General features: G+C 47.4%; 3 protein-coding genes across 3 annotated transcripts; 1 reads left to right on the forward strand and 2 right to left on the reverse strand.

Moving 5' to 3' along the window:
- Window positions 1-154: 154 nt before the first annotated feature.
- ANOM_011557 (MFS monocarboxylate transporter) lies at window positions 155-1,538 on the reverse strand (the record flags this gene model as incomplete). The annotated part of the gene is made up of 2 exons (XM_015556813.1): window positions 155-1,262; window positions 1,333-1,538. Coding segments are annotated over 2 exons (1,308 nt in total), but the record flags the coding sequence as incomplete, so codon positions are not given.
- Window positions 1,539-3,369: 1,831 nt separating this feature from the next.
- ANOM_011558 (geranylgeranyl transferase type-2 subunit beta) lies at window positions 3,370-7,029 on the reverse strand (the record flags this gene model as incomplete). The annotated part of the gene is made up of 4 exons (XM_015556814.1): window positions 3,370-5,053; window positions 5,977-6,101; window positions 6,151-6,888; window positions 6,946-7,029. 4 exons carry the CDS (start codon window positions 7,027-7,029, stop codon window positions 3,370-3,372), a joined length of 2,631 nt encoding a protein of 876 aa, XP_015401301.1.
- Window positions 7,030-10,595: 3,566 nt separating this feature from the next.
- ANOM_011559 (putative Rho GTPase activator (Bem2)) lies at window positions 10,596-12,767 on the forward strand (the record flags this gene model as incomplete). Its single annotated transcript, XM_015556815.1, has 4 exons — window positions 10,596-11,202; window positions 11,258-11,909; window positions 11,963-12,057; window positions 12,112-12,767. Coding segments are annotated over 4 exons (2,007 nt in total), but the record flags the coding sequence as incomplete, so codon positions are not given.
- Between the last annotated feature and the right edge of the window lie 327 nt (window positions 12,768-13,094).

The following is a 13,094-nucleotide window of genomic DNA, read 5'->3' on the forward strand; positions in this document are numbered from 1 at the left end:
TGGGTAAAATTTCGCTAGATTATCGATGACAAGCTACCTATAAAAAATCTCAGTCTTGTAAAGACTGAACCAAGGAGTTGTTTTCAGACTAATGGCAATCTACGCTTCTATCCAAACAAAACATCTTTCCTTCTGTCTCCATAATCAGGCTCGCTCAATTCTTCTTCAGCAGCCTTGCGAAGAGCAGCAGCACACCCGTAGCGCCGATACTTATCCCCGAGTACAGCTGTATGCCCAGATACAATCCCGTATGATCCAGAATAGCCCCTGCAACAGGCGAACCGCACAAGGACCCCAAGCCACACAACACTGAGTACATGCCCATTCTTGTTCCCAAGGTCTCAAGATTCGGAGTGAGGGTGGTCAAAGCAACAGCGGGCAGTGCAACAAAAGCGCCGGAGAAAAACCCATATAAGACGGCGAATACAATCAAGCCACCCGAGTCCGAAATAGCGATCCAGCACAGCGACAAAGGCCCACTGATAATGGCACTCCCCAGGAGGATGCTCAAAAGACCAAGATGAGGGGCCAGAAGTCCCGGAATACTTCTCCCTGGAACGGAAGCAGCATTGAGGATGGAGACCAGATAGAAGGCAAGTGGTTCTGCCATAGCGTGCTTCTGGATGGCATAGGCTTCAATGTAGAAGATGGGGTTGAAAAAGCCAATGTAGCCAAAGAACATGGCCAAGCAGAAAAGAGCGTATGGGGTCTCTTTAAAGGCGGAGAGTTCTGTTAGGACCCGTCTGTGGTTTGGTGCTTGACGCACGCACATGACGCACAGGGAAAATGCACTTGTTACAAGAGCTATAAGTCCGAGGACTCTCGTAGACCATCCAAATCCGATGCGAGGCTGGAGTTGACGGAAAACGATGGGATAGAGAACGCCGCCCAGACTGCTTCCGGACGCGGCGAGGGCGATAGCGATGGGTCGCCGCGAGGAGAAGTACTGCGGGATTATGGCTACGGATGGGATGTAGAGACATCCGTTTCCAAGGCCGATACAGAACGCTTGCGCGAGGAGGACTTGCCAGTATGAGGTGCAGACGCTGAGGGTCATGAATCCGACGACGATGAGGGTGGAGCCGGTCAAGACGAGGATATAAAAGTATCCCAAGTCGTAGAGGGGACCGGTGATGACCCCAATCAGGAGGAGAAGAAATGCCTGGACTGCGCCAATCCAGGAGATAGCTGAGCTGGACTGGGTCTTCAGCAGGTCGATTTCATAGTATGTCTGGAAGACACCGAATGTGTTGACAGTTCCCCTGTGGTTCGTGACGGTTGTATGTTAGTAGAGCGTTCTGCAACGCAGTGGGGACAACATGAGATCGGTACCATGAGTTGAAGAAGAGGAAGAAAGATCCTGCCACCTGCAACCAGGCCCGGAGACCACCATTCGGCGGCATAGTATAGGCTGTGTTCTGCTCGGTGGTATGCGAATTGACCCCTTTGATTGGCCCGAGCTTTTCCATGGTGTCATTCTGCTGGTGCGACATTTTGGTTGTCATACAGAGGAGAGAGGGATGATTGTTCAAGATGATGCCTGGAGGATTCGACTGCTTTGATATTGTTGGTATACATACTGCTTGGGGCCCGGCTCTCGGCTTCGGAGTCAGATGTGGTTCGGAAACAATGACCAGCTCAACAGCCAAAGTCGGGCCCAGATTATGTCTTTCTTGCTCAAGCTGCCAGCCCTCAAAGATATTATTTACGACTTGCGCGCTCGGAGATCATTCAAAACCTTAGTATATTAGTGGCGTACCTTGAATGGATTCAGAATGAGGCTTCCTGCGGGAACATGGTGTCGCTAATCCAAAGGATTCTGAGTCGAATCTTGGAGCGAATACTTCATCCGCCAGGAATTGAGCAATCGCAGCCTATTGTACCGTTCCTGGAGAATGGATTCCCCGACTACCCGCATTTGGAGCTACTAAACACGTTTGACTGGATCGATTGGGAGGGGAGTATTGGTGGTTGATGTTTCAGGGCGTACCAAGTACCGATAGTCTATAGTCGAAGATTCACCACTTGTGTAGAAACCAGCAGTTAGTCAGTATGAGAGAACACGGAGGAGAGATATGGATAATGAAAAATTGTTCAAGAAAATCAAATGGGTAGGGCAGGATTAATCAAGCGTAAGCGGACTACTTGTTCGAAGAGTCATCTGCGTAGTCATTCAAAGCACCACACCCCCATGACTGTGCAGACCACCAATAGCTCTATCAGCGGTATCTGATCCCTCTATATAGCCAACCTCTGAACCATGTCAAATGATGTATCAAATGTTCCCTTTCTAATGCAAAAACACGACCGTAAACCAAAGATGACTACACCAGTCACGCCCTTCTCCCTTCTTTCTAATCCCACCCTCAGTATGTGCCTAGCAATGAACCTGATATTCCCACCACACTAGCTAACCACCAAGCCAAGAGAGCTTGGGCGCTCTCCAAACCCTGTTTTGGGACGATCCTAACCCCCTCGAAGTCGACTTGGTGTGTGGCGTCTACCGCGCCAACGAGGGGAATCCGTTCGTCTTGCCGGCTGCCCCCCCCCCAAGCACAGGAAAAGAAAAGAGTGTAGATTCCTAAGGAGACATAGATATGTACTATCACATCCCATTCCGCCCCTTCCCATAATTGGGTGCCCGACCGACTGTGGATTACGTTAACTAGTTGCCCCTGTCCTAGTAATATTCTCAGATTTCATGGGTTCATATTATGGATTTAGAGAAAGTGTTACTTTACACACGGTTTAGAGAGCCGGTTCCGGTCACATAGGAGCTGCTCAGGGATTGCTACTCCAATTGGGTAAACAAATGGGATATCCATTGCGGCAGCATAGTTCACAGTCACTACTAACTATTCCGCCCTCAGTGAAAAATTAAGAGTTGACAGGTCAAGACGATGACAAAATAACACTTATTATCTATGTGAAGCATAATTTATGCGTTTGATAGTTGAAATGGTGCGTGAGTAAGTACTGATGCCTCACCCAACCATGTGCATCGATCGTGATGAATCATTATTCATGCTTTATAGAACGTCGGCTATAATTATACGCGGGCAACTTCGGCGCAGGCCTCCATCTTTATGCAACAGCGACACTGTTCTTGGTCATCCCTTCCCTGAATCCTGCTAGATGGTACGCGAAAAGTCGGCCTGCCCAATATACAACGCCAATGATGGCCGGAGGGTGAGACTCCTTAGCATTCAGGTCAGGTCTGTTAGGTTCAAGGTGTCTAATGTTTTGGATCGCACGATATGGCTTTCGGTCCGGTTCTGCCGTGAAACGGGCTTGTGGTATAGAAAACAATCAGAATGCAAGCAGTAATCAAGAGTGCGATAAGAAAAAAGGGCATAGCAATGACAAATCCTAGCAGGAGCTCCCATCCAAATATAGTCGCTCAAAATCATCATCTTCGATATCGGAAATGGTCGCCTCAGGGGACGTCACGTACGTTGCATCCTGAAAAGAGAGACCGTTGCTGGTGTCCATGGTGTATATAGGATTCTCTTCAGCTGATAATTTTGGAAACGAGGCTGCTAGCGGATTATATGAATATCCTACATGACTATCGTGCCCATCGAACATGTTTAGCTCGATGCGTTGGCTATCGCCGAAAAGAAACTGTGACGGATAACCAGTATTACTGGCTAGATGTCGCTTGATGACAGGAGAGTGCCAGCCTACAAGAGGATCGATTCGGCCGTAAGCATCCGATAGCGGTTCAATATTCTCTTTGTCCGTAGTGAAACGGGAAAGCCTCTCTGCAAACTCTGAGATATAATTGCTGGAAAGTACCGAGCTAGGGGTGCGAGTTGTGATAGCTTCTTGTTGCAGGAAGAGCGCATCAGAAGATGCAACTAGTCCAAAGTGCAAACCATCACCACAATGTTGGTCTGAAATATTTTGGTTTGGTGTGTCACAGAAGATCTTTAACCCAGTGCGCGACCTAGACTCAGGCCCATTGAATGTCAATGCGAAGTCGTCCGCGCTCTCTCCATGAGTTAGTTGATTACCACCACTTGGCGCTTCTGGGGAGGTGGCTCGCATGAAATATGAATCTCTGTGGTTCAAGTCCTGCCCAACGGTGATCGGGACATGTTTAACTGCTTTCTTCTTCCGCTTCCTGTCCTGTCCACGTTGAATGTTGGCGTCGGTTTGAGAGAGGGCACGTTTCGAACGAGTTGATCTCCGCCTTGGTATGGGTGTTTCCCCTTTTAGAGGACTACTGTCCTCTACATTGCCAGAGATCACACGCTGTTTCCGTAAGATTCCGGTAGGGGAAAATATGAGTTCTGTAGGCTCAACACCCATGGAAGTCTTCTCCATCATCCTAAGAGCACTTTCATCCTTCTTCTGATTGCGTTTGCGCCTCATTTGCGCGGTGGCCGAATCGAAGATATCCATTCCCGGCCAAAGAATCCCTTTGAGTCTAGCGATCTCATCCACCCTTTCCTTGTCCACTTCGCTCTCGGTGTCATCAACAAGGAGATCGTAACTTAATAGTTGTCGATTTAGCAACTGCGAGGCCATTTGCGCTGTGTGTCCCAACGTTTTAGACCAACTAGGCGTGCATTCCAAATCAAAGCCTCCCTCATCGTCTGAACCAAACACACGCTCTTGCTTCCACTGGCAGGCCGCGGCTTCTGTGGAGATTTGAGAACCAGGCGTAGGGTGCAATAGATGGCTCGATTCTGCGTTTGCTTGCACATCGCGATTTGGAGAAGCGACCCCAGTGACGCAGTCCGCAGAGACATATGTGCCTCTGTCGCTATCATCATGCTCCATATACATACCTGACGTAACGAGGCGTGGGTCTAAGTAATCAGGAAGCGCGTTGCCATGTGGCGAGCGTACCGGCCCTGTAGGACTCTTGTGCCCATGATCTTCCTTTGCAGGGCACGTTTTGTCATGAGGTGCAGCTGTTCCGTGGATCCTTTTCCTGCGAGCATCTTTCGAGGCTAATCGGTCAGAGAGTAATTTCGCAAGGTTATTAGCCTTGTACCATCGATCGTATTCATCGAGGAGGATAACTGCTTGGGGTTCTTGATGACTGCGGACTTGTAATTTAAAGTAATGAGAAAGGTGAGCCTTGGATGAAACGTGAGTCAACAAATGGGACACATCACTAAATTTGGGTTTTTTGGGGCATATGTTGCAGAAAAGTGCAGCCGCATCCATCGTAGATGACCTTGAAGGAAAGTGAAAGAGCCAATTAGGTCGAGATCAAAGAGGCAACAGGTTACTAGAGCTGCCAGGTGCAAGTCGATACATGCATAAAGCCTAAACAATCCAAATACTGGGCGAAAAGCAATATAGAAAGACTGGCCCTCGTGGCGGTAGACTGAAGATATCAGAAGACTTGCCCTGCAGAATCGAAACTGGCAGGGCAGGTGCTAGAATGGGGAGAAAGACATATTCTGTTCCACATAGGCAACTGGAGAAGGAACTCCTCACAAACTTCCAACTGGGCAGGCACCTGCTTGAACACGACTAGACCGGACAAGGCACTGCACCGTGACCTCCACCAAAGTACATACAGTAGCATTTACTACTGAGAGCCTCGAGGGCGTCAGGCAAGAGCAAATGAATAAAATTGGGAACCTCAAGTCATCTCTCAAATGTACAATTTGAATTCGTATTGAAAGATAAAAGACACTGCTACCATTATGGGTTACATAAGACCATGGAAGATCATGTGCCACTGTGTCTTAACAACCTTTTTAACAGGTTATTGTGAGGGGGTATGAAGCGGAAATAAGTCACAGTGCCAATCATTCTTCTCCTGCCTTGTATCCCATAATCCATGAAATGAAGGCAAAATGGGTTATTAGATTGCAGGAGGTGCTAACTACGAACAATCGAGTAAAGTAACTGTTGTCACTTCGATAAGCACTTTGTTATTGCTTTCGGCATACAACTAGCCCTCGTTAGCGCCCCCCTGCGGTTATAGGAACTTGAAGACAGGTAACTCACTAAACAGGATCTACTTCTCCAACACCGTCATACCCCAGGAGACTCAACCCAGCGAGGGCAAAGTGTGTATGGAAAACGTCGACCATATTACCAGGCCGGTCTCCAAACCCACCATTCTCCGGGTCCTAGTTTGGGTTAGAAACACGACATTTGGTCAATTCAGTTGGAACTAACCTGGCAACGCAGGATAAACGCAGCAAGCTTGTCACCATTAATCCAGTGAAGCTTGTCGATCATGGCCAAACTGGCCCCAACCCACCAGCTATAGCATGCATCTTCCAACTTCTCCGGACGTCCGTTGAAGCCTCCATTATCCACCTGTCTTTCGCTAAGCCAACCACCCAAGCGGTCCTTATTAATCAAGTCCAATCGCCCGGCAATCGCCAAAGCCCCTACACAGGTGAAGACCTGTCCAGAATGTGACTCTGCACCAGGGTGGATGCCATAACCTCCATCCAGGTTTTCACATTTCTGGACATAGGCAACGGCCTTCGGGACATCAATAGTATCCAGGAGGCCTAATAGTGACAATGCATTGAACGCACCATACAAGAACCGTGTGTCCAACTCACCCCACTCGTCACCCATGAACGAGCCGGTTTCCTTGTCCTGTAATCCAGCGATGAAAGAGCCAACTTTCCGTTTGCCTCCAAGGCCACGCTTCTCCAATTCATCCACTGCATCCAGCATTACAAGGATTTGGACAGCAGAGACGGTGTACAGCATATGAGCGTCATGTCCAGGTGCAGCCCCAAACCCACCATTCTCACGCTGACAGGAGAGAACAAAACTGATCGTGTCTTCACGAGGCAAGGCTTGAGGACAGCCGAGAAGATGCAAGGCTGTTAAGCCCCAGTAGACCCCATTAAGCCGAAGATGCTCCGTGAGCCAATATTCAAGCTCATCCCTCCTCTAGCATCACCTGTCAACCATCTTCCCCATCACTAAAAGATGGTAAGAATGACGCACGCTGTCCAGATTTTTAATGTACTCTACATGTTTTTGAACACATAGATACTGGTCAGTCTGACCACCCCCCGAGACTAGGGACATAATTTACGCGGGGGTAGTGTAAGTTAGTAACTCAGTCACTAGCACAAAGCCAGCTAGCTTAGGGTATAACAGGCAGCTGCCAGGTTTTAGTTAAAAGGGTTTAAGGGAGGAAAAGATAAATGGCAATGAAGACTTCACAGCTACGCCAAAAGTGAGTCATGCATGGTCTTTGGAAAGACAAAATGAAAGGTTGATTGTCACGGTACCGTCAGTGCTTGTAGCGTCTATATTCGGCAAGCTAGTGAGATTCGGGGAGGTGAAAAGGGAAAAGAGCTTTTTTGCAGGGATGAATGAGTGTGGTCGGGTACCGAAGAGGGCTTTCTTCCACGTGACTTAGCGCCACCGGGTGAACCGCCGGCGCAAAAGCGGGGCCATGTTTCAGACAGACTTCGGATCGCCAGGGCGGCCAGCGGTCTGAACAGTAACCCCTGAGCGCTTCCGGTTTGCCCCTGGGTCCCTGCTTTTGCAACCTGCGTTTGGTAGCAGTTAATCGTATTCAGTGGCTGCTGATCCTTGTTTTTGTCTCTATGTGGTTCTATGTAGGTCCGTGTTGGTCATGGAATTAAGAAATATACTTGCTGATGGTACTTGCTCATAGTAGTAATAATAGTAATCCTGTTTCAGTTCTTCAATATTTTAGTGGTGTCCAGAGAGACTGTGGGAGTACAGGAGCGGATCCTGGATTTCACAATGAATCCTTCCCACGTGTCCATACTGTATTGTCTCCATCTCAGAATATAATTCAAATTATGCACATATGGAGTACTAGATAACTAAGTACGTACAATGTAAAGCATGCTCCTATTGAGAACACCTATAGGAGCTAGTGAATGGCCCAATAATATATATTTTCTCCACTTTTTATCATCAATTTATTCATGGTGTAGAGTACGGCAATGTACGGAGTTGTCCGAGTAAAAAAGAAAAGAGAGGGAGCGAAAATTGCTCAATGTATGGAGTACGGAGTACGTAACGGGTAACGGGCAAAGTCATAGGTATCTTAGAATAGATGGCAGGTTTTACTTTAGCATTCCAGCAATCCAGCAACTATTTTTGTTTTGTTTTTCTCTCTTTTTTTTTATTTTTGCTTCTTTTTGCCTTTCTTTTACTCTATTATTTAGGTAAAGAAGATACCTGGCGGGGCATTGCCTATATATGTGTCTATCTTCCTTTCTTATTCTCTGGTACAAATTCCTTTTTATATCATCCCCACTAGCGGTATCACGATGCCATGTGTGAACCGTGGTAGCAAGTCCACTTGAAGCTCAGAAGGATCAGCCGATACATGAAAAATGGGGATCATTTGTTTTTCTCTCATTCTTTTCCCTCACAGACTAACCTGTTCCGTGCAAACATTCAGATATTACAACACAATCATAAAGAAAATGATGAACAATCAGGACAGATAATTTTGACTTTGAAATGTATTAGTGGTAACTGATAGTCAAGCCTACTTAAATACACCCTAGTGATGCTATGACCGTCTCCGCGCCAGGCACCTCGTTCGCGTCGAGCCCACTGACCGTTGATTCGCTCATGCCATGGAACGGTGCCCCAGCGGGATATCCGGTCGACCAATACATCGCTGCAATTACTGTATCTTCGTCGGAGCGTACATCATCCCGCCCAAGGCACCAGCTGCCAGGCCCAATCTTTTAGGCCAATCAATGACGCCACTCTATTATTTGGATGGGTCTTCCCGATCTTTCGGTGTATACTACCTAACCCTTGTACACATTCACTTCCCTATACACCATGTGTTCCTCTGCATAGTCTATTAGGGGGGCTATGGTAAGCCACAGAACACCATGATGTATAACCTATAAGCCTACTTATTATTAGATAACCCTACAATCTTAACTGTTGGGAACTACCTGAGTCATGAACAAGGGAGTACAAAGTAGACAGGATTATATCATCAAACACAATGTAACTATCTTCCAATGACCTGAACATGTTCTGATACTTCAACTAGCTCGACGATCGGTCGGTGGGTTGGACCAAACGTCACCCTCGACACAAGAAGCTAATTCTCTCTCTTCCTTCTATTTTATTTTATTTCTAATTTTTTCGCCCCCTTCCTTTTAATTTGGTTCATACGATTACTTTCCAACATTGGCCCTGGGGTAAATCGTAAACTTAGAAAGAAGAAAAAAGAAAAAATATTAGATGAAGAGGAAGAGATCTGTATAGGGCACTTGAGGCCTCCGTACATAACTTCCGCCGCGTCTCTCACGGAAAACCCCATCGGTGCACTAGATACAAATAGGCTTTTCCATAGCGCTCAAAAAAGCCACGCAGTACGGATTACTAGCAATTCTGGAGCCTGGCACAACGCCAGCTCCACTATCAGTTCGCCCCCTTAAAGAACGGAGGCTTCTTAGCCTGACACACTGCCGCGCTTGCATAACGCTGTCAAGGAATGTGTCGAGTCTGAGCACTTACAGAACCGTGCGAGAATCACTCTCTCGTGTCAAGGCTTTTGACGACAAATCCTCTCGTTCCCATTCATTTCAATCTCGTTTCCATTCATTTCAATCTCGTTTCGGTGTTAAATTCCTGTTTTTTATTGTTTTAGTTTTTATTCTTAGGTAGCCTTCTGTCCTCACTTTAACCATCCGACGATAGCACGCTAGTCGCTCCTCTCTTTACCGACCGCCCTCTGAACGCCGCTCCGCAGCCCAACAATAAAAAAAAAGTCAAGGGAGAGAAAAAAAAAAATAGGACAGCATTACTTGAGTTCAACTGTGACCAAGGAATTCACAAAGAGTACCGTTGGAGAAGAGACAAGTGTGGATTGGAAAGAACTTCAATCAAGACAGAAGCTCTAATTCATAATATGAGGGGCTGCGCATTCTGGTATGTTAAGATGTTTAGATACCCTCGTCTGCTCTTGGTGGTAGGATGGTTATGGATTCAATCGACTGTTCTCTCCTATAACCACATGATAAATTCACTTCGAATCTCTCCCTTCTTCTTGACGCATACCAAGGGGTAAACCATGACGATGTCAGCCTTCGTGATGGCTTCATGCATTCATAGCCCCCCTTCCCCTTCTTTTATCGACGCTCCTTACCGTTAATTGCTGCACGCCACTCTTTCTTCCTATCTCTTTAACGCAAAGCCATCTTTGTTTCTGGCCTGGATCGCTGATGACCATGCAACTATTTCTTAGACGCGGTCGCTCCGAGATATCTTCCACGTACGATCATTGTTTGCTTTGACAGCGTTTTCGACACCGACATTTAGGAAACTTATTGGCAAGGCTGGTCCCGTTGCAGTCGGTGTATTTACCGTGCGATCTCTCCCGATATACTCCAAGAATACATGGGGATTCACCTCTTCCTGAAAGAAGGGATAAATTTAGGATATTCTCGCCCTAAAGACTTAGAAAGAGCCAACTTTTTTAGAACAAGGGTAAGTTCTAGAATCTGGGGTCTCTCGGTTAGTCTGTTTCAGCATCCCAAAAATACCACGGATTAACTAGGAACTTACGTGCATTCCGTGCTAACATATGATTTTGTGAATAATAGGTCAATCTTTTTTTCCCTTTAGCATTCAGTTAGCGCTTGGTGTATCGCTTTTGCCGGTCTACCCCTGACGATTTGTCCACGCCGTTATCTGACCCGCGATCAACGTCTAAGATGCCGTCTAGACAGTCCACTGTTCTGAATTTAGATCTCAGCCCTTCCACTCTCCAAACGAGCGCAAAGACTTCGTCCCCACATACACCTGGTGCAAGCTCAGATGGGCCCAGTCCCCTGACGCCGCGATCACCCAAATCTTCCTCAAGTTCAACTTTCTTCAAGGGCACAACAATCCGCTCTGTCACACAAGAATCGAATAGCAAAGCAAATAGCCCCATCCTACCAGTTTCCCCCGGCCTTACCGCAGAATCACCTACTCAAGGCGTCACGGCCATTCCTCAGTACCCTCCCTCGCCACGAGATTCTCCTAAACACAGTCGTGACCCTTCTCGTTCGTTCTTTGCGAATTTAAAGGCGCCGAAGGTTTCTCACAGGGCCCAGAGGTCGGATAGCTCTGGAAATTCGGGCGATAAGCCTAGGAGCCGTGGTAGTTCTAGGGATCGCAGAACGCAGATATCGTCAAAGCTGTACGAGTCAACTCCGGACCTTCCCGGTGCCATTGAACGTGCGGCGCAACAAGAGAATAGTAAGCACCTAGTCATGTCTGTCGCTTCCTTTGAATACACTGACACGCATACTAGACAGTCATTCTTCCGACGACAAGAACGCGCAACAAGCGGAAATCAGGCGAGTTGGGACGGAGTCTGAGTCTGGTCATACTCTTAAGAAGAGCAAACCACGCTTTGCCAATCTCCTTTCCCGCTCTCGGTCGATCAGATTGGACGACTCCTCTGTGAACAGGATTGCGCATAGGCGTCCGTCAACCAGCCTTATGAGACTTGAAGAAAGCGCCAAGAGGGAGGCACAAACGCCCCCCAAAGCAGCAGAAGTCAAGCCCACAGGGAACCCTCATGCCCGCAGCTATACAATTGACCGTCTTACGGAAGTCAACGGTGGCCCGATACGGAAGGACAGATATGGCGGGTCAATGGTTCCTTCGGCTTCCCTGAGTCAAGTATCGGGCGCTTCAGCGGCGCTGTTCAATAATATTAAGCAATCATCGAGTGGTGCTGCGGATCGAATTGGCAAGGCAGGAAAGGGATTTTTTGGGAAGATCACACGGAGTGGCAGTACCAATGAGCGGGAACTCATTAATGATGACAACTATGTTTGCTCCGTGATCAATTTGCCGCTTATCGAACAAGCCCGTCGAACCCGTATCGCGAAGCGGCTTGAGGATTGTAAGGATAAGACTGAGTTTTGGATGCCAGCTTTACCGTATCGTTGCATTGAGTAAGTTCTCGCGCATTTCCGTTCGAATGGGCGGGTTACTGACGTTACATCAGCTACCTCAATTTTAAGGGCTGTGAGGAAGAGGGACTTTACCGTGTTCCGGGTAGCGGAAAAGAAGTCAAGCATTGGCAACGGCGCTTTGATACTGGTAAGTCAAGTAGGTAGACCTTTGCGAAGTAAGTGTCTTTTAACATTCATCCAGAGCTTGACATCAACCTCTTCGATGTACCGGACCTCTATGACATCAATACGATTGGCTCCATGTTCAAAGCTTGGCTTCGAGAATTACCCGATGAGCTTTTCCCCAAAGAAACACAGGCCATGATCGCCGACAAATGCGAGGGCGCAACCACTGCCCCACAGATGCTCAAAGACGAGCTTTCAAAGCTACCCCCCTATCATTACTATCTTCTCTTCGCCATCACATGTCACTTAAATCTTCTGCATTCCTATGTCGATCAAAACAAGATGGACTATCGCAACCTCTGCATCTGCTTCCAGCCTTGCATGAAGATCGATGCCTTCTGTTTCAACTTTCTCGTCTGTGACTGGAAAAACTGTTGGCAGGGTTGCTGGACAGAGAAGGAATATCTTCAGATCGAAAAGGAAATGGACGAAAAAGAAAGATTAGCGCATATAACACAGGACATTGGTGCGAATTTTCCACAAGCCACGAGTGTGGACGAGAGAGCTATCTCTTCTTCTGGTAGCAGCCAGCCTTCCATTCAAGAGCAACCTTCTCGTCCTGAGACGGCTAAAGGCCGCAAGAACAAACCCAAGAACATTGAGACGTCACATACTAGGAGTATTTCCCAGCTTCCTGAATTAGGACCTCCGCTGTCTCCTATTCAAATATGAGAACACCCCAGCCAAGAGCCACTGTTCAGTTTTGATGGGTTGAGCCCTTAATCCGTTGATATGAGCCTTCTAGATTTTCTTATGGGTTGACGCACATAGATTCCGGCATTGCATATTTGAGCTCTTCGGCCAGGCTGGCCTGCGCACATCTCACTATTTCTTTAAGATTTGAGACCTGAGAATTGCCAGTTCAAAGTCTCGGATTGGATCCGCACTGCAGGCGATATTCTCCTCCGTACTTCGAACCCCAATCTTCGCTATCTTTTTCTATTTTACTTAATCGATTTTCCTGGCTCCTTTGCTCCATTCACGTCTGTTTGCTTTCTG

Source organism: Aspergillus nomiae (assembly GCF_001204775.2).
Source record: "Aspergillus nomiae NRRL 13137 chromosome Unknown contig00620, whole genome shotgun sequence".
NCBI lineage: Eukaryota > Fungi > Ascomycota > Eurotiomycetes > Eurotiales > Aspergillaceae > Aspergillus > Aspergillus nomiae.